The sequence below is a fragment of the Eulemur rufifrons genome, chromosome 9 (assembly GCF_041146395.1).
Source record: "Eulemur rufifrons isolate Redbay chromosome 9, OSU_ERuf_1, whole genome shotgun sequence".
In the NCBI taxonomy this organism is placed as follows: domain Eukaryota; kingdom Metazoa; phylum Chordata; class Mammalia; order Primates; family Lemuridae; genus Eulemur; species Eulemur rufifrons.
Window position 1 is genome coordinate 10512457 of NC_090991.1, and position 22841 is coordinate 10535297.

General features: G+C 38.2%; 1 protein-coding gene across 2 annotated transcripts in view; it reads right to left on the reverse strand.

Moving 5' to 3' along the window:
* The window catches only part of STX8 (syntaxin 8), a 264310-nt gene that overhangs the window by 235769 nt on the left and 5700 nt on the right, over nt 1-22841 (reverse strand). For both annotated transcript variants that reach the window (XM_069483377.1, XM_069483378.1), the window contains exons 3-4: nt 18109-18203; nt 8433-8543 (exon numbers count right to left, since the gene is read on the reverse strand). In XM_069483377.1, the coding sequence (XP_069339478.1) occupies nt 8433-8543; nt 18109-18203 (206 nt within the window). The remainder of the gene's footprint in view (nt 1-8432; nt 8544-18108; nt 18204-22841) is intronic.

Sequence of the window (22841 nt, forward strand, 5' to 3'; positions counted from 1 at the left end):
AAAGAAGTTTACTAAGAAAAGACTGGCCCTATCACGTATTAAAACTTAAAAACTCAAATATTTAGAAGAATGTGGTTCTAGCACATGAGTAGACAGGACCAATGGAACACATTACAAAGTTCAGAAACAGATCAAAGTACATATGGAAAGGTACATGATAAAGACAGCATTTCAAATTTCAAAATGAAGAGATGAACAATAAAAAAATGTAGTCAGTCACAAAAATAGGGGAAAAAGTGGGATTCATACTCTTAACCAATTAAATTTCAAATGGATCAAATATTTAGCAGTTATAAAACCACGAACATACCAGAAAATAAACACATAAGAGAATTTTATAACCTTGGTTCACTATAATAATTATATAAAACCTTACTAAGATATTACTATATAAAACTATATACATTAGTTTGGAGTAGCATAAAAAAACTTAATAACATTCTTGGAAAAGACTACATAGGGAAACAGACACTCACATAAGTGGCCGGTCCAAGTCTAAATGGGTTGTACCCCACTGGAGGGCAACTTGCCAAATGCTGTCAAAACTTACAAATGCATAAACCCTTTGACCCAGCCATCCTACTTCTAAAAACTTATCTAGAGACATACTTTCACAGATGCAAAATCCCTTACGTTTAAGGTTATTCACTGCTTTATTTCTGTAATAAGAGAAAGACTGAAAACAATACACGTATCTATTAATAAGAGACTAGTTAAATAAGTTATAGTACACGCATACAATGAGATGTTATAAGGCTACAAAAACTAATGACAAAACCTCATGTCATGATTGGGAAAATATCCAAGATATTTTGATCAGGTGACAAAAGAATGTTACAGAATGGTAATGTATGATATGCTACCATTTATGTAAAAGATGGAAGGAAATAATATATTCATATTTGCTGGTATGTGCTTACAGACAATCCTGGAAGGATATGCCAAAAAATTATTAATAGTAATTACTTATGTTGAGGAATGGGGGACATAGCGGGAGGGTTTTCAGGGAACCTTGCTAAAAGCTTTTTAGATTTCTTAGCCACATGAATATATTACTTATACAAAGCACATTCCCCTTCTCCTATTGGCATGTTTGGAGCGTGGCTGGGAACTGCTTACTTCTCTTCTCAGACCATGAGGAGTCAATGTGAAGAGAAAGCCAACACTCTGAGGAAGGCAAAATGAAGAGACAGCAACAACCTGGATCCTTGATGGCATCATTGGCCTGTCAGTACATGGATGTTTTCCCTTATTTAAGCCATTTTGAGTAGGGTTATCCACTAGGTACAGCTGAGGTGTCCCACTGCTAGACCAGTACAGTAGCCAAACCCAGGTACCCCCCTAACGAACTTCAGGACAATAAGCAGCACCTCCTTTTCCAGACCGCCGGGGTGGGGGGGAACCCTCCTTTCTAGTCTTCATGACACTTCTACAGACCCATTTGCACTAATTTCATGGTGGTGTGATCTGTTTTTGTTTCCCCTCCCTGACTGAACTCTTCAAGAATGGGCATCATAAGCAATAAACAAATTCCACCATGGTCACCTCTCAGCCCACCTCGTGTGCCTCTAGTAACTTCTGATTCTAAGCTTTGCTTACTAAGAGAGCAGCAGGACTATGCACCAAAGTAACTCATCTTTCCATCAAACTACCCAAAATAATCAGTGAGTCAGAGACAAAGCTGTGCACCTCACAAAGTGCTCTTCTTGAGCATACAGATTATATTCCCAGCCTCCCTCGCAGTTAGGTTGGAGCCACGTGACTGGTTACAGCCAATGGCTGAAAGTGTGAAACTTGCAGGCCCAAGCACACAAGACAGTACGAGTTCTCCACACCTGCTCTTCTCAGTCATGGGGAACATGGAGGCGCAGCCCTAAGAGGGAAACACCTGAATCTCTGAGTCACCTTTACAGGACAGACTTTACATGAGGGAGGCAATAAAGCTTTCGTGTATTGGAAGTCAGACATTCCCAGGTTTGTTTAGTTACCAGAGCACAGCCTATGTCTCAGCCAACCTTTCAATCAACAAAAATTTTCTCCTCAGAGAAAGCTAACACTCTGAGGAAGGCAAAATGAAGAGACAGCAAGAACCTGGATCCTTGATGGTATCATTGAGCTGTTAAATTAATCAGATCTCTCACTTGTCGAACTTAGAGAAGTTAACAGCAGTCAAAAATACACCTGCTCTATACCCAACTCTGCGCTGGGTGTTATGGAAGATACAGGAAAAAAAAAAAACAAAACCAGATGTTCACTCATTGAGCAAGTATTCATTAAGCACTAGGTTAGGCTTTGGTCTCTGTCCTTGCAGTATTTAAAATCTGATCAAGAAACAAAATATACACAAGCAAAAAAGAAAAAAAGGATTAAGTATTAAACCTGTGGTCTCCCTAGCTAACTCACCTCTCCACTGGTATTCTCTCAATATAGTTTTCTGCTGAATTTATTTTACTTATTTGTGTGATTCTTTATCTCATGTCAGTCCCTCTCACTGGACTGTACACACCTCAACTGCAAAAAGCAGGTATTTTTTGCTTTGAATTTTTGCCATCACGTTCCCAAGACCAGTGTGTGGCACACAGTAGGCACTCAAGAAATACCTATTTAGTGGAAGATTTGCTTTACTATAACATTTTTGCTTCCTTACCTATTTTTCATTAAACTAGCAGGGAATTTTGTTTAATATTCTTAACTGTACTTAACACTGCCTTAGTTCAATTATCCTTGGGCTTAAGTAATAGAGAAAGCAAAGCTGTATTGATTTCAGCACACCCTTACATGTCAGAAAAGTTGGCAAGTTACTGAATTTCTGGGGCATAAATCAAAGAGATAAATATTTATGGCTTATCCATTGTCTCACATGAGCTAGCTGTTGATGCAAGTATATATTCCTCAGAAATTTCCCACTCCTAGAAGAGTGGCTTGGTCATATAACATTAAGCAACATAAAGTATAAATCAATGATTGTTTAGGAAATCTATTAGGTGTAAATGATCCTTCCTATAAATGAAGCTTTGAACTGAAATCAAATATTCAACAGTTTAAAATGAAGGTGGTGTATTTTTAATGTAAGATTCAATGTAAATTTTTCTTTTGCCCATCTTGGCTACCAATACAGTGATGTGAAATATACACTGGAAATATCATGCTTTTTTATGGTAGTTCAAGAAAAATATATATCTAAAATTAAATGTAAAAAATCTCTACTCAGAAAATATGGACATTTTGTATCATCTTCTTTTGATTTTAGCAATTGGTCTGCTTGCTAATATATCCTTCCTGACATATAACTACCATCTTGAACTCTAAACAACTTCCTATCCCCTATAATCCTCTACATCGTTGATGGTGTGAAGATTAAAGCTTAGCCAATTAGCCACCCACTATAGCTGAGTTAATCACATAATCTTTGAGATGGTCACAGAGCAGTGGAGTATGCAACAGTTTTCTTTTCTCTTTTTACAACGACTTAACTAATTGTGAGACTTAGCACTGCTCTCAAATACAAAGGGCAGGAGGGTTTTTAATCAGAAGCTGTGTCATTGCTTTATAAGTCAGGGCTTATCTTCTTCTAAGAGACATTGTTGCACAGAGACTTCTTTAACAAGTTTCCAAATACCCTAAATTAGTCAACCATTGCTTATTTAGACCAAGGCTTACTTCTTTAGAATAATGACCAGTAATCCGTAGTAAAACTAAGATTCTGTCACATGACAGCTACACATTCAATTATGTGATTGCCATGTTAATGTCTGTTTAAAGGAAATGCTAATCCAAACTGAAGTTTGACAATACTCTTCTCCCCTTAATAAGGCCACATATGAGGAGGAAAAGGAGGGGTAGAAGGACTCTGGGAATGAGAGATGGGGAAGAAAGAGAGAGGGCATGAGGGTTGCACAAAGTAAACAAGAAAGAGGGAAACTGAGGTACAGGTTCTAGGCAGAGAAGGGGGCTGACCTGGTTCCAGGCGAATCCTGGCAGGGCAAACCGATCTTGTGGCATTGCTGTCAGTTACCACGGGAGACACTGATTAGCAGATTAACCCCAGTTCTCTAGCAGTAAACGTGTTGTGGCAATAGTCTGGTATTAATGACAAAATGTGCCATGAAGAGCATGTCTATAACATTCTGAAGTTCTGACAAGGCTTTCTGGCCAATGTGATTCCATAGGTCAGTAAATTAAGGGAAAGACACGTGCCCTCCACCCCCAAAGTGACAAAGCAACTCAGCTGACCTCTCTGGTAATCAAGAATTACAGAAGCAAACAAAAATGCTGGAGGAACCCAGAACTAGGGATTAACTGTGGGGAGGACCAAGGGAATCTTTACGAGTCATCAACGATCCAGAGAAACCAACCGGCAGAAAGGAATGAGCTTTCTCCAAAGATACAGCAGAAAGTTTCCCCGACAGTTAACTGTATTAGAAGTGACTGGGCAACCTGACATTCAGGAGGCCAGAGGATATGGTCAAACTGTGAACCCAAACTGGTCATGTCTACACTGAATTAAGATCCTTTCTAGAAGGCCAGGTCCAAGCAGAGGAATTACTAGGTATGAGAAATTGGGGATGGAAGGGGAGGCCCTCAGGGTGGGGATTAGGAGTAAAGGCAGCAAAAATAACTGACATAGGCAGGTGAATGAAATCCAAGACCATTAACTGACCTCAAATCTAAGAAAATCTACTTCTAGCAATCTACTCTGGCTTCAACATTCATTCGTTCACTCACTTATCTGTGCACTTATGCTCGTCTCTGGTAAATCCTCCATGACTAGGTAGATCAACACCATCTGGGTGTCCATTCTCATAGCCCTTAGGCAGATTTCCCAGGGACTTTTTTGTTTATTATTATTATTAGAGATGAGGGTCTCACTATGTTGCCCAGGCTGGCTTTGAACTCCTGGGCTCAAGCGATCCTTCTGCTTCAGCCTCCGGATGATTTTCTTTCTTCGTGGCAATCAGCATTTATTAATAATTGCCACAATAGTTTCTTACTGTTGCCCAGACTCCATGTCATCGGGAATAGACCATCACTGTGTGTTATGTACACTTTTACCTTCTTCAAACCACTCCACAGGAGTCATTTCTCCTCAACAGTGCTTATATGCTTTTTGAACAGAATTCCTCTAAAAGCTTATTCTGAACTATTCTACATTTCTGTTCCTGAATGAAAAAGATACAACTACATATATATATATATATATGTTGCCCTTGGTTTCATCTTGGGAGCATGTCAATAAGCCTGGCTAGTTACCTTATTTCAAGCCTCAGGACTTCAGTTATCTTTGCTCAGAGTTCCTCCTCAGTCTGGTCTCCCCGTGCCGTGCCACCCGACCATTCACCAACAAACCAAAAAGCAACAGCTTCGGGTCCACCATGTGGTCAGCCTTATATGCAGGAAAAGCAAAGAGGCGTCTTAGTGGTAGGACTCCAGAACTCCTCAGAAGGCCTCCGTCCAAAACAAAAACCACCTCCATTAAGCTGCCAAAGTCCCTAAAATTCTCCCATCAATTAATTTACTTTGTTTTAATCCTAAGGTTCAAGGAGGCTTCAATTAAAATACCTCCAGAAAACAAGTTGCTGCCAGCCATTTATTTCACTGCTAGAATTAATGTGAGACTGTTTACTAATAAGACAACAGGCAGCAAGCCGGGTACTGTGGAAAGAGGACACAGAACAAACAAGATTTGGAAGGGGAGAATGGGAGGGCCGAGGACCAGCTGCAGCACATGGAACAAGACTGCTCAAGGAGAGACCAGATCACTCCAGTCTGTGGCCTGTTAGGAAACGGGCAGTGGCACCGCCTGAGCTCCTCACCACCCCCCTCCCCACCCACGACACCCCACCCCCACAAGCCCCAATCCACGGAAAAACCGTCTTCCATGAAACCAGGCCCTGGTGTCAAAAAGGGTGGGGACAGCTGCTCTAGAGCACTCAGGGGGCATGACAGGAGGGACAGCAGGTCTCTGAAGCAAGGTGGCGGCATGAGCTCCCTCCTAGCCTGATGGGGACACAATGCTCCAGCAACAATATCTTGTATTTATAAAGGTTTTACAGTTTACAAAGCCCTTCTCACAGCGATCCCTGAATCTGGTCCTAACAGCAACGAAAAACAGGCAGAACATATATCCCCAGTTTAAGGTCAATGATTTTGAAACCCAGATGATTTGAGGAACTAGTTAACTACAGAGCTGAGTCCTTCTAATGCCTGGTTAAGAGTTCAGAGCTGAAATCCAAGCTCTGAGACTGATTAGCTTTAGAATCGTGAGCCCTCTGAGCCTCAGTTTCTCTTCTGTAAAATGGGATATTATAAGGAGCTTAACATAGTGCCCCACACACAGAAAACAAACAGGAAACATAAGCTATTAGTACCATTACCAGTAGCCGCTGCGACATAGCGCAGTGGTTCCAACCCTGCCACCGATTAGAACCACCTGGGAGTCCGAGACAGCCTTACTCCCACCCAGGCCTTCCCCCAGACTGCTAATCAGACTCTGCAAGCATATGGTCCAGACATGTATTTTTCTTTTCTTTTTTCTTTTTTGATCAATTCTGAAGCAACGCGCCACAATTAAGAATAACTGATACAAAGTAGTATATCTCAAATTGTAATATGCATTCAAATCACCCGATGGTCTGGTTAAAATGCAAGTTTTGATTCCACAGGTCTGGGATGAAGTCTGAAATTCTGAATTTTTAACACGCTTCCTGGTGCCGCTGCTTCTCGGCAGGCCGCACTCTGAAGGGCAAGGACGCAGAGACTAGCACGAGGGCGGGCAGCACCAACACAGGCAGGCGAGCGGGAACCACAAAGCAAAAACTACTTGAGCCACCAAGACCTACTGATAGGACTGCAGAGGTCCTCAGAAGCCCTAAACTCATACATTGCCCTCTTCAACATCATTAAATGACACGAAGAACAAAGAGTGACAGGCAGAGTCTGGCACAGAACACTCTTCTCAAATAGAACGATTAAGTGTTTTCTCCCCTTCTGACCTTCACCCTCTCTACTTGACTCCATCTCCCCACGAAATGCACTCCCCCTAACTATGCCCTTGTCAGTCTCTCAACTTCCTTCAACGAACATTAGGCCCTTCTTGAAAGATGGCATTTTCTTTTCACCTTGGATTCCCTTGCTCCCCTATTCTATGTCACCAACCTGGAGCACCACCTTTATCCACTGGCATCACCCCTGGATCCCTAGGACTGAATATGCCAGAGAAATATCAGGAACCACAAGAAAAATCAGCCCACCACAGGCTTCTGTCTTCATTTAAAAACCTTGCCCAGGACACTGCCACGAGAGTATCACTCCTCCCTCCCTGACTCCTGGGGTTCATTTCTTCACAGAAACTTAACGTTTCATCCAGCTACCTGCATGTCGTAGTTTCTTTTTGAGAACCTTGGATCACCAGCTCCTGCGAAGACCAGGACCAACAAGAAAATGACTGTTTTATCCTCCTCAGCTGGTCCTAGGGCTCGTGTGCAATCCTGGTTGCATATTAGCACCACCTGCAACCTCCCCAGCTTCCACGCCAATCCCACCCTGATTTACTTGTCTGAGGCGTGGCAATGCGTGTGGCTAAGGTCAAAAACCACTGCCCTTGGGAAGCCGTCTTATTCCTAACTAGGGGCTAAACAAGAGCAAGCTGCCTCACCACAATGGATGCACCATCCCTAGTGTGGAAGATGAGGAGAGGTGGGTTTCTATCCTAAACTTATTTCCTTCTGTGATGGTTCCCACAGTGAAGTTGATGGAGTTCTGGAGGTGGGGGAGGGCCAGTTCTAAGGCTGTAGCAGTTGATGAGTCATTAAACTCAGCCTTGGAAAGCTGGACCGCTTCTCCAGGTCCTCCAACAGAGCCAGGTTCAGAGCAGCTGTCAACTCTTTAGAATGTGAAAGAACGAGGCTCTACCTCCACGAGCCTCACACCACAATCTTATTAGGACCGAGCCCCACACCACAATCTTATTAGGACCACGAGCCCCACACTACAATCTTATTAGGACCACGAGCCCCACACCACAATCTTATTAGGACCACGAGCCCCACACCACAATCTTATTAGGACACATTTTTTCAACATGCCAATAAAAAAAATTCATTTTCCTGCACAGATAAGTAGTGACTTCAGGAGTTTATAAGGCAGCTAACAAAACAAAAAACTCAACCAAAGAATGCAAAAGAAATTTTCTGACTTCGTCTGTATTCTACCTAAGTATGCTCTACCCAAATGGGATTCAGCTGAACATAAACGGTTTACTAGATCAAGAAAACTAATGAAAACTAAATTGAACAGAAAACTATAGTCAGACACCATCAATGAACAGAATATATTCTACCAGTTAAGGAAATCAAGCCATTCAGGAAACAGCTGTAATATCTGCAAATAAATCTTTACCCACCAAGTAATCCCTGTAAAAGAAAACATCCTACCTGATTAGATCTGGTTCGGCACCCTCATTCTTAAAGGATGCCAGAAGTAGTCTCTCTCGAGTTATAAGATCATCCAATAGGTTCTGTCTTCGATCCCCTTCAAGTTGTGTTCTGCAGACGTCTTGTTAAGGTCCAACAGTAGATGAATTACCTCATGTTGCCTGTTACGTTATTAACTCTTGAAGTCAGCTGTGGCTTTTACAGACTAATCACTGCTACCCAGGAGGGTCTGAAGCATTCTTCTGCTTTCCCTGCTCTGACCTTCAATCTCACCGATCCTTCAGGTAAGGGCCCTCGACAGTACCACTGTGGAGGGACTTTTAGACACAGACTTAGATCTTTCACTGAGAAATATACTAGGTAAATGTTATTTTCCTCACAGTGACCAAGATTTAAATGACTTTTCCTGTCAACAGAACAATCTGGCTCAGGGATTCTTCAGGATTTGAGTTATAGGTGCCGGTGTTCAGGGGTCACTTCCTACACATGAGTACCCTAAGATACTCTGTTTAAAAAAGCAGAGTAGGGTCTCTATATTGCCCTCTTTCTCCCGTGTTAATACCTATTAATATACCTGGACTTTATTTTGTAAAGCGCTACTTTATGCAACAGATCTGCTCTAAAAGTTGTTACCATCAGCTCATTATTTAAATATATTGCATAATCTTTCAAGAAAATTATAAAGAATCATATTTGAATGTGTGATTCTAGTAAGCCTGCTAGACTGGGAGTCCCAAGGGCAGAGTTTGTGTCCTGTTTTGACCACTATCTCTGATCTTGAACCAGTAACTTCACCTTTTTGGATCTCTGTTTCTTTATAGGTAACACCAGCACAAACTCATAAGTGATGGTTAAAAAAATAAATCAGGACTAAATTCAAAGTTTTATATACTAGCTTTCTTCAAGCAAACTACACAAGTTCTTCTAGGCTGAAGTAGGTGTGTACACATATGTGTGTTAAAAAATAAAGGAAATATTGAAGGAGAAAATTTTTGCCATAAAGAGAATGAGAAAGCTAACAAACACCTTTGAAAGGATATAGCTGACACAAGACATAAAAAGTGAGCACAAAAATAAGCCACCTCAACTCAATTTTATCTAGCTTTTACTTTTTCATTAAATGGCCTTAGTTTTATTGGAGCTAAAACGTTGATGATTCAATGTAGCTCTGGCCACAATTACCTAGTCCTAGTAAAAATAGCAAAGCATTAGTGAGACTGCGACTTTGGATATATAGATACTTTTCCTTTTAAGAGGGATATAAAACATTGTACTTAGGCCCAAAAAGTTTCTGAGTAATTTTCAAGTAGTAGCATTCCCATTACCTGGGTGAGAAAACCGTAGCACAGGGAATCTATAATTTTTGTTGCTAATTTTGCGTAGCAAGGGCTAGCTAGCAAATTAGTAAACAAACCCAGGCAAAAGTTTGCCACAGTAACAGACAGTAGTTAGAAAAATCATAAATCCCCAAACCAAGGTAGCTGAGCAGTGTTAGTGGCTTTAGATATTAAAAAATAATAAAGGAATTCTCTCAACATTCCAGAATGCCACACTTTCCTGAGTCAAATTACTACCATTAGTTTTCCATTTCCTGCTTGACAACAGTCACTAAGTACCACATCTTGGAAACCATGAAGTAGCAACTGTAACAAAGAAACAGTAACCTTAAATATTTCCTCAGTATTAATAAAAGGGCCAAATATTAGTCTTTGGATCAATGCAGTATCAAAAATAAGTATCGATGTCTTTCAAATTAATGGCAAATTGTCAAGGCAGAAGGTTTTTCTATTTAAAAGAAGCTCCCCAAAAATTAAAACATAACAAGGGATCATAAGAATTATACAGGACAAAATGGGAATTTTAAATTGTGGAAACTATCAATTATATCACAATGCAGGATGAGCATCCCTAATCTGAAAGCCCAAAAATGCTCCAAAATCTGACAAGACAGCACAAGTGGCAAATTCCACACCTGACCGCATGTGATGGGTTACAGTCAAAACACAGGTAATATTGTATAAAATTACCTCCAGGCTATGTGTATAGGTGTATATGAAACATAAATGAATTGGTGCTCGGACTTGGGTCCCCTCCCCAAAATATCTCATTATGTATATGCAAATATTTCAAAATCCAAAATTTGAAACACTTCTGGTCCCAAGCATTTCAGATAAGGAATACTCAACCTGTACTAGCTAGCCTTGTCTTCTGTGCTATGTTCAACCTACCCTGGAAACCGCTGGTTTTGTTGGGATTTAAGTACCCAACCTCCCAAGCAAACATATGCTGAACTATAATCCAATATTACAATTAAGCACAGATTAAATTGGCTCAGCAATTTAAAAATAAACTTGTAAAAGTATTAGAAGACATAGATGAACTTTTTAATAATCTTCAAGTAGGAAAAATCTTTCTAGGCAAGATTGAAAACCTAGAAGCCATGATTATATAAAATTTTAAATATCTGCAAAATAAGATTACAAGTGACAAATAATAGAATAAAAAAAAGGCATAGGACATAAAAGAGCACAGAAAAAAGAAACACTAATATCTGTACTCAAATGAAAAGACATTCAGTTTCACATTAATAAAAGAAATGCAAGATACCACTTTCAACTATCACATTAGGAAACCTACAAGAGAGTTCTGCAAAGGGATGAGGAACCAGGCACTCTCATACATTCTTGATGAGAACGTAAACAGGTTCAACCAATTGCCAGACTGCCTTCTAAATACCTAACAAAATTTAAAAGGCATATTCTTTCAACAGGAATTTCTCCTGCAGATACCTTCATATGTTTATACCAGGACTTAGGAGCAAGGATGTCCACTGCAGCATTATTTGTAATAGTCAAATATTGGAAACATCAATGAGGAATTAGTGCATCTATCGAATGGAATGTTTTGTAGCCTAAAAAAGGAACAGGAAAGCTGTTTATAAATGAATAACTGATAATAATAATTAATATTTCTGAGCACTTACTAGGAGCTTATATGACTTATTTGCTATGGAATAATCTCCAAAACATAGTACTAAACCCAAAAAAAAAGCAGCAGCAGCAAGGAGCTAAACAGTGAATAGTGTGTTCCCACTATGTCAAAAAAATTCAGACAGACATATACATGTTTGTATATTCACAGAAAAGTTCTGGAAGGATCTACAAACATTGCCTCTAAGGAAGGGGACCTGAGGGTTCAGGTGTGAGGAAGACTGACTTTTCACTGAACATTGTTTTGTATTGTTTGCCTCTATCATATCCTAATTAATAAAAACACAACCTCTGGTACCACACGTATAGTATGATCCCTTTATAGTCAAAACAATTTTATGTGTACATATGCATATTTCGTGCCTATAAAAGTTTGGGCTGATAGGTGCCAACTGTCAACATTATGAACTATGAAGAATGAGATGGGACAGGCTGGGGAAGAGGAAGAGAGAGAGGAGCCACTGGTAAAAACTAACAATAAGACATGCACAAGTAGAAACTACTTTTTATAATAGAAACAATAAAGATAAGTTTTAAACTTCAGCAGATCCTAGTTATGGATTTAAACTAATGTTAAGAATGAACTAACAGGCCGGGCGCGGTGGCTCACGCCTGTAATCCTAGCACTCTGGGAGGCTGAGGTGGGAGGATCACTTGAGGTCAGGAGTTTAAGACCAGCCTGAGCAAGAGTGAGATCCCGTCTCTACTAAAAATAGAAAAAATTAGCCAGACATGGCAGCGCACGCCTGTAGTCCCAGCTACTCGGGAGGCTGAGGCAGGAGGATCACAGGAATTTGAGGTTGCTGTGAGCTAGGCTGACCCCATGGCACTCTAGCCCAGGTGACAGAGCGAGACTCTGTCTCAAATAAAAAAAAAAAAAAAATGAACTAACAAAGAACATCAAGTCATAAGAGTAAAAGTTGATTATGTTTGTAGATTAGTAACTGAAGAACAGTATCCTAGACATTTGATGCCAGACGAGGCCTTAGGGATTCCCCCAGCCTAATTCTCTTGTTTTCCTGACCAGGAAATTAAGGCCCAGTGTGGCCAAGTCAGCTGGTTAACTCAGCTGGTTAACAGTAATTCAGGGCTACAGCCCAGAGAGCCCAACTCTTTCTACACTAGGTCAGGGCTTTTCCACCACATCGTGCTGGGCTTGCCCACCGAGCATTCCAGGGGCCTTCCCCACCCTGAGGCACCCAGCACTGCTCACTTAACTTCACCACTTCTCAGAATCCTGTTAAAAATAGCACAGAAAATACGAATTCAGAATATACTCAGGGAATCCCTGTAAATGTGGGAAAACTGGAAAACTATCCAATTAGGAACACTCTGCCTCTTTGTTTTATATTTTATTTCAATCTGTGGCGAGAACAGAGCATAAGGAGACGGGGTGAGGGGAGGTGGAAGCAGAATAAATTGAGTAATGGACCATCTGCTTAGTACCCTTGCTATATACAGGTTGATGTTAACAAGAGGTCAAAGAATCACCCGGGCAACAATCCATACTGCATGTATGTGGACACCTACGTGGTAGTTTGGTAGAGTAGGGGGGTGGGGCAGAGTGTGCCTGAGGCTAAGGACAGGTAGAAAATACGGCCCACGGTCAGTGGCCAGTGCTAGTGGCCTCTTCTTCCACCAACTTGGTGAATACCAAGAAGAATGTCAGAGAACAGACAAATAAGGAAAAGGAAGAACTCACTACTATAGTACTTTGGCATTGCCTAGGCTGATTTTACACGTAATTATAGCCAATTCATGGAAATGTAAGGTTGCAAATGGAATCGGATCCTGATATTGTATTCCCAATACCTACTACCAGTAAGCATAAGCCCAGCTTCTCTGCTGTAACCAGTAAACACTGTGACCCACAGAAGGAGTAGGGTGACCGAGTTGCTGGATCCACAGGACTACCTCCCTCCTCCAGCTCCCATTTTTTTCTCTTTATTTGGTAGAAAGCCTAAGAATTTAGGTAAGTCTTATTTTGTGAATGAACTGCTGTGAAGAAGGAAGAAGTTTGCAGATAATTACTTCTCCATGCCATAACAGAAGAACTGCAAGGAGACAATTTAAGGTTTCAGAGGTCAGAAGACTTTTTTGGCTCACTTTTCTTTAAATCAAACTCTAATAAATATCTATTATGTACCAGCACAAGCTTTTACCTTCCTCAAAGCACTGATCACATTTTGCAAATACTATCTTAATACCATCATTATCTGTGTTCTTTGATATAACCACCTTTGTAAAAGGACTACCTGTAAATTCTCAATGGTAGCTGTAATTTTTACAATAAAAATTGTAAAAATTGTACAAGAAGGACGTACTGTACGTGAAGCATCTTCTATGCATATAATCTAATCCTCATGACAATCTATAACCCATGTGGACCTTTATCATCCCTATTTCACAAATGAGAAAAATAGGGCACAAAGAGGTTAAGTAACTTGCCCAAGGTTACACAGTTACTAAGTGTTGATAGCTACCTTTTATTCAACACCCACCATTATGGGGGCACTGTGAGGGGCTTTAGAAACATTTTCTTCAACTTTCATAACAACCTTGCCAAGTATGATTTTTTTTTTACTTTATAGATAATGAAAATAAGGTCCAGAAAGGCTAAACTGCTGTTTGGCCTTGAGCAAGTGGCAGAGCTGGTCTTCACTCTCTGCTCTGTCTGGTTCCAAAGCCAGTGCTGTTCTCACTATACTGGTGCCTAGGTTTTAGTACTTCATGGACCAGTAATATTTCAAAAAAAATTCGGGAGAAAGAGGGTGGTACTTATATAGCATTAACAATCATAACATTTTTGCAGGCATGGATGTTCAAAGAAACAACAACAGGTAAAAGTACTAACTACTTTTAATATCACGGTGGAAAAACAAGATTTTAACACCAAAAACTAGAAAGAACCATGTAACAGACTATAAATCAGAAAATGTCTACTGACATAAGCACTATCTTCCTATTCTCTTGTCACCAGGCGCCAGTGCAAACTCTGACTTGGACAGGCACCATGTTTGAGAACCACTTCACCTCCCTGGCTCCACCAGAGGAGTCCTCTAAAATCTATTCAGTTAGTGTCTCCACACCTGCATTCATTGGGGTTTGTTATATAGTTTTTACCACATCTATCTATCCACCCACCCACCTACCTACCTTTTTCCCAAAAAAATTCAGAGTTAAGTTATTTATAGATTTAAAAAAATTATTTCCACAGGCATTCTCCCAATACACCAAAATATCTTTTGATGTTAAACACCCTTGAAAGGAGTTTTTTAAAAATTTTCTTTAAAGAAGTACAGGTGATGCCTTTGAAAAGCCAACAAACACACAAGGTTCATGTAAAGCCAATTCTAAGAATATCTTTAGTACTATCTGGAATTTCACATGCAGCCTCCTATAGCACATACCTTTTCCCAACTGGGAGGCAATTACAATTCCTATCTCAAAGAAGCACTAAGAATAGAAGTTAATGTCTTTCAGTAATTTCAACTCTCTGGCTGCATGTCTTTGGTTTATTAATTGCAAACTAACAGATTCAAAACACAAAACTTTCATTTTAATTTCATGTTTATTCTTGCCAGGAGAAAAATACTTTTTCAGGAAAGAGCATAACATCTTATTCCTTAACTCCACAAATTTAATTGTTTAGAAAGCATTTTCATAGGACTTATCTTTCTGGCAACTCCTAGTGTTCTTTGGAAAATTTCACAAATATAGAAAGGCATAAATTCATTAAGTAAAGTACCATAAACTCTCAACTACCTGGCATAGTAAGAAAATGCAGTATTCAAATATTCACATTTAAAAAGTCACCCTACATTAATTATGCCTCAAAAAAGGATTAAACAGTCACTCCATTGGTGATTTACGGACAAAAATTTTTCTGAAATTTACAACCTCATAAAGTATACCTAACAAACCACCATGAACACTTTCATCATTCTGATAGTTAAGAAGGTTCTTGAGGATTTGCATTATAAACAGGATTTGTCTTGGCACTACAGCAACATGCCAATTAACAGAGAATTCTAGTTGAAGACATGCCAGTTATTATCTCTACTAAAGTAGAATTCAGCTCTTAAACAACTGACTTTGGGGCCAGACAGCCCTGTGTTTGAATCTGGCCCTTCTACTTCCCAGCTGTGGGGTCCTGGGCAAGTTACTAAAGCTCTGAAAGATTACTCTCCTCTGTGTAAAAATCTCCTCTGCTGGAATGCTGGATTCTCTTTCCAGAGTTAGACTCCGGCTCATTAACTTTCTTGTAAGGAAGAAAAAGGAACCACCAAAACAAACTGATAATAGTAGGTTATTAAGACTGACAAGTTGCTATCTGATGTATCTTAAATCTGGAGGAAAACTGCCATGGAATTATGAAAAAATGTTTGGGAGGAGGAAGGAACTCAAGGGAAGGGAAGATGAGGGGACAGAAGGAGAATTAAAAAGAGGCACTGGTAATATAGAAGCTGCCTCCTTTTCATCACATCAAAAGAAAGGTGGCCTCCCTGAAACTAACAGAAGTTTATGAGCGCCCCCATGGGGCAGATTATCTGAATGCAATCCCTAGTACTAGCTGCAGTTACAGTAGAAATACATCAATTATTTAAAAAAAATAAATAAATAAACAGGATTTTACAGAAAACTGTTATAGTCCAGTTGAGTTTTTTATTTCTTCTAGGAAATTTTAATTATCCAAATAAGGTCCCTAAATATTTTTGTAATCTTTTAAATCATGTTGTTCAGTGTTTTTAATGCTTAGTGTTTAGTAATTTAGGATGTAATTCTGAGATCACCACAAAACCAAAAATCTATGAGATTTCAACAGATAGACTATAAGCATTTAGGAGAATAAAGTCAATTATTATTGTGGTATTCTTAGTATTCTATAATTAATAACTAGCAGAAATTATTAACAGAAAAAGTAAAAGTTCTTAATTTGTATATTTTCCTTGCCCTATAGGTTTAGCATATAAATAAGACAAAGAATAATCAGTTACCTGAATGGAAGTTAGCAAATACATAGCTATTAATATTATACCATGAAACAATATTTAGTTACCTAACACATGTGCTTTAGGTAACAGTATCATGAATTTGCACACTTTGACCCCATGTGCAGACCTCCCAGTACTTAGTACAGAAAGCAGAAGAAATAGCCCTGCCCATCTAAAACTACTTGAGGTCTATATATTAAGACTTGTCGATTTTGGTAAAATAAAAATTCTTTATATGATAGAATAACTATGCAGTAACAAATAATACCAGATGGAGGATAAAGCTACAAACTAAATGTGCCAGAATATTCCAGTTGTGTTAAAAATAAGGTCCCAATTGTTTATTAAAGTTAAACTTTTATCTGAAACCTTAGTGGATTAAAGACTGAATATTTAGAAAATCATGCACCTAATCTAAACCAACTTTCCTGGTAACATAAAGAGGTTACACTTGGGAGGAAATATTTTTTTAAATACCTTCAATTGTTTTATCTAAGAAGCTATATTCATACATTTTCCTATATTTAAAATGAGGTAGTAACCATTTCCAGAGATGCCAAAAATTTGGTCTTTGGCATGAACTACTGACAATTTAGAGAAAGGATGGGAGAAGACCAGTTTGAGGTCAGTTTCCAAATCAATATAAAATCAGGTATAAAGAGCTCATTTAGGTTAACAGGTCACATGGATTTTCCTAAATTGATCACAGTACGAATTTCTCAAAAAAAAAATTTTTCAGGCCGGGCACAGTGGCTCACGCCTGTAACCCTGGCACTCTGGGAGGCTGAGGCTGGTGGATCGTTTGAGCTCAGGAGTTCGAGACCAGCCTGAGCAAGAGCGAGACCCCATCTCTACTAAAAATAGAAAGAAATTAGCTGGACAACTAAGAATACATAGAAAAAATTAGCCAGGCACTGTGGCATGTCCCTGTAGTCCCAGCTACTCGGGAGGCTGAGGCAGAAGTATTGCTTGAGCCCAGGAGTTTGAGGTTGCTGTGAGATAGGCTGACGCCACGGCACTCACTCTAGCCCGGGCAACAGAGTGAAAGTCTGTCTCAAAAAAAAAAAAGAAAAAAAAAAATGTTTCAGTACTTGACAATGTTGGCAGGACTGGTTTCAAGCAAGTCCTACCCCACCACTTACCCCCCAAACTCCCAAACTAGAGGCAGTACCTGTGCCACTGGAAGAATAATAAGGCACACAAGTCACATCTCAATAATCTACAAAAACAGGGGGAAAGGTGTATGCTTTCTATTGGTATCGGCCTCTCTGAAAAGAAATGGATCATTAAAAACTCTGGAAACTCCAGAAATGGAATCAGAGCTCAGGATTATCATGGATTCATGGAAGTTTTCCTGTTGGAGCAGTGGCTAGCCATCTTCAAGGCAGTCTAGACAGGGAGCTATGCAGGGCTCTGAAAATACAGCACTGACAGAAAGCATTAGCTTCCTACGCTGTACAGGTTACGCCCAAATAAGTTAATTCCTTCAGCAGGTCTTGCTTTGCCAGCATATTCACTATAAAACATGTAACAGACACTTAAAATAGAAATCAAGATTATAGGCAATATTTTGGAAACCAGGTCTTCCTCAAGCTGTGGAAAAATCTGGGTGGCCCAGATTCCTTCCTTTCTTAAAATAAGACTGTTTTTCCTCCCACTCTAGAAAAGAGGTGGAAATGTTTACATGGATACATCTGATGTGTTGACACAGCTCTTAGCAATAAGTCCTTCAAAAGGGCGATCTTTTCCTTCAGGTTCTGCAACAAAGCTCTGATTGTCACCGTAAGCTGAAAAGAAAAGAACACATCCTAAGTATTCCAGTCCAGAGGTGTACAATCTACTAAACTATATCATATAAATGCTGCTTTACAGGTTATGATTCAATCCAGGAAGGGCTGGAAGAGATGCTTGGCCTCCCAACAACAAACTCAGGGCTGTAAGCAGTCTCAGCAGTGCCTGGCCCAGTCTCTGGCCTGTACTCACTCTACAACCTGGCCACGTGGTGAGCAAGGCCATACTTGAACACTGACATTGATTGGAAACTGTCAATTTGCCCTCATCAGCAGCTGAATGCTGTCCATAGAGCTTCTACCCATTGATCCTAGTTATGCACCTTGGAGCCATGCAGGAAATTGTGTTCCCCAAGTCTTCATTCGATAGCAAAACCCACAATTCCCTCAACCAGGCTTCAAAAGACATCCCATTACTGTCTCGACCAGTCTCTCTAAACATACTGGTAAAATTTATAACCCATTGAAACATTTCATAGCAATGTGTTCTTTTTGTACAAGAGGAATGTCAACCACACATGACTCTTTTTCCAGGAGTGTGTGAATTTTATCCAATCATTCTAAAATCCTGGAAGAAATTTTGGGTTGTGACTCCAAAATGTTACATTAAAGGATAGAGGAAGAGGAAAGAGAGAGCACCTCTCAGGAATTTGGAAAAGTGAAAAATAAACTGCCCATTTAAATTAAGACATATTCCACCATGGATAAAATCAGAGCTATGTTAAAAACACAGAATACCACAGGTTTCATTTGCTACCTTGTTAAAAGTAGCAATTATGCAACTTGGGTGAAAGCAGGTGCTCCCTCCTTTACATGAGCAGAATCACACTAAGAAAAGCAGAGAAAGCCTGAGGCTGGCCAACGGCTACACACATCAAGCAACTCTCCAAGGCATCAGTAACCAAGAAAAGTCTCACTTTATTCTAATACCTCTGGGAACCAGGGAAGAACCACCCACAACGTTTACAGGGAAACAAACAGCTCAAGACAAACAGCTCTCTCCTCATTCAAACAGTAATGAGCAAAACAAGCAAACAAAAAAGCACCACACACACACCAGACCTACAAAGAGTCTACAAAATTAAAGATCAAAAGCATTCAAGAGATGAAAGAGTATATAGCCATTAAAAAGTATAACTCAAATCTCAGTTTATTCACAAAGATATCCAGTTTAACTTATTAAAAGAAAAAATCAAGTCATAAAATGTCACCCAAATAAAAACAATCCAGGAACTAAACACACCAAAATGCCAACAGTGGTTATCTCTAAGTAGGATTTCTTAATATTTTATAAGAAAATGATTACTTTTATAATCAGAAAAAAAGTTCCATTATCATAATTAAACAGGAGCTTTCCAAAGCACAGAAAAAGATGGAAAGTCTAATTCATATTTTAAGCTAACATAACCCTGGTTAAAAAAAAAACACTGACAGAGATAACCACATCCATCTCACTTAAGGATTATAAATGTAAAAATCTTTTTTAAAATATTAACAAAGCAAATTCAGAATTCCATTGAAAAGGACAATATACCTTACCAAGTAGAATTTATTCTAGTTATTTAAGACAGTTTGATGTTAGAAAATAATAATTAAATAATAATAATAATAAAGCTCATGGGGTTGATTAAAAATAGAATAAATATATGATTAATACAGTATAGGGGAAATTAAAAACAAAACCAAAAAAAAAAAAAAAAGAAAAACTAAGGATAGAACACTATTGCCTTAACTGCACTATTATTTAACTTTGAGCTAGACGTTCTAACCAATGCAATAAGACAAATTGAAGAAATATATACACTGGAAGGAAGGAGATGAAAATATCATTATTCGCAGATTGATAACAGTCTACATGGAAAACTTCAGAGAATCAACTGAAAGATTATTAGAAACAGCAAAAGAATTCAGTATGGTGATCAATAATAAAATGAAAATATCAGGAGCATTCCTAAATTTAGATAATACCTAGGGAGAAGTTTTTTAATTATTACTTTTAAACTTCATTAACGATACCAACAAAATCTTGTATGTAGCACAGTGCCAGACACATAGTAATTGTACAGTAAATACTGCTGAAGCAAAGAAAAGGAAACACTCAACACAGTAAAAATGTAAATTTTCCCAAATTTAATCTATAAACATACTATGTGCCTATTTGAAATCCCATTTGGATTCTTTTATTGCAAAGGAGGCAGTAATTGAAACATAATACAAACTCTTTTTTAAATGAAGTTTTACAAAATTACTCTGAAAGAAGAATAAATGAAGGAAAATTAAGAAAAACCACGAATATGTATAATAAAGGCAGTCTTAAACAATCAGATATGAAGCTGTCATTACAAAAAAACTATAGAAGTACAATGCAGGCAGTTACCACCAGCTTCAACAGAGTAACAGAACAGACAGATGGCCCAGAAACAGCACAGCTGTATAAAAATTCAGTGAATGAAACAGAGGGTATTTCACGTCTTGGAGAGGGGAATTAATGATTTATAGCAAATGGAGAAAAAAATAAAATGAGATACCTACAACACACCAAAATAAACTTCAAATATTTCAAAGATTTATAAACACACACAAAACAAATTTAGATAATTTAGATAATTAGGTAAAATATTTATGTAACCTCTGGGTGTAAAAGGCCTTTCTAAGCATGGCATCCCCTCCCTCTGTAAGAAAAAACCACAAATAAAAATACTGATAATTTCAAATAAAATTTAAAACTAAGTACATATTTAAAAATATCACTTACAAAATCAAAAGCCAAATTAACAGAAAAAATATTTGTACCAAACATGCCAGATCAAAGCTTAATGTAGTTGACACATATAAACAGAGAACTTTGAAATTAAAAAATAAGATTAGGTTAAGAACGTTATACAGGCAATTCATAAAAGAAATGCAAATATGCAATAAATAGATGTTCAAGACATAAGTAATAAAAAATGCATATTAACCTACTGTAATATAATATTTTGCCCTAACAGAGTGAGAAAGATTTTTAAAAGATAATCATAATTGGTATAGAAATGTAATTCTGCGACATATATATGTTCAAAAGGTTTAAAATATTATACAACCCAAATCCAGGAAGTCTACCTTGAGGAATTTATTCTAACATGGGCAATAATTTAGCCACACTGAAAAATCATTTACAATTAGAAATAACCTAACTGTCCATGAAGAAGACAGTTGTTAAATGGATCATAGCTCTAAATATAAAAGATGAAACCATATACCTACTAGAACAGGAATTCCTTTATAACCTGGAACTGGCAAAAAACTTAATTATGACTAAATAGACAGAAGCAATTAAAGATGGATAAATTCCATTTTAAAAAACAACCACAAGCAAAGTCAAATGTCAAATGATAAAGGAGAGGAAATAATTACCATATCTCATGAAGAGCTAATCTCCCTAATATGTTCAGGAGCTCTTAAAGATCAAGACTAAAAAGGCCAATAGTCCAATAGAAAAATGGGCAAAAGACAAGAAGATGGTTCACAGAAAAAGCATATAAGTAGCCCTTACCCATATGAAAACATACTCCATTTGACTCATTATATGAGAAACACAAATTTAACACTATACTGAAATAGCATTTCTCACTTGTCAGATTGGCAAAAAATTCAGATTGACAACACCCTCTGCTGGTCAGGCTGTGAAGAAACAGAAGCTCTCACACATTGCTTGTGAGGGTGCCAAAGGTGACAACCCCAGTGAAGGCGAAAATTTGGCAACAGGTAAAAAAAGTTATGTATGTCTGGTTTTGAGAACTCACCCTTAAAAGATACCTCCACAAATAATTTTTTTTTAAAAAAAGGACAAAGTTATTGACTGCAGCATTATTCATAACAGGAAAGGACTAGAAACCATCCTTAAGAGACAGGTTAAATGAACCATGTTACAGTCACACAATAGATTACTATATAGCCCCTAAGGAAGAACAAAAAGGGTCTCTATGAATTAATATGGAGATATTTATATAATATATTATTAAGTAAAAAAAGATACAAAAGACTATCTTTCATATAAAAGGAAGATAAGAACACACACACACACACACACACACACACATAAACACACAGGCTTATTTCTGCAAAAAGTAACACAGGAAGAATAAGCCAGAAATTAATGAAAATGGTCACCTTAGAAACAGCAGGTTAAGTAGAGGTGGGAAAGAGAAATGGGAACAAGAGTGTACCTTTTTATATAATTTTGACTTCTGAAAAATGCAAATGTTTTACTTATTTAAAATAAAAGCAAAAAGGTTGGGGAAAAGCAAACCTTAAAAATGAATAAAAACAGAAACAAAAGATTGCATAAGATTCAGAAAAACAGAATCAACTCTAATAACTTTGGAATAGAATAACCTCAGTATTCTTAGTGGAATATTCTAAATTTTTAAAAAATACAGATTTTAGACTTTATTTAGTATTTGTAGTGGTACTTTGTAGTAATTTTGAAACTGCATTCTGTAAACTGTAAGATAGACCAAACACGTAAAAATATATTGATGCTTTTGGAAACCAGGATTCTCAAGGTGGGAGAAAGAAAATACAAATTTGGAATGGGGAAGGTAAGGAAGAAACCTGTGGTGTTGGATCTGAATCGAAAGCATAAGTATGAAC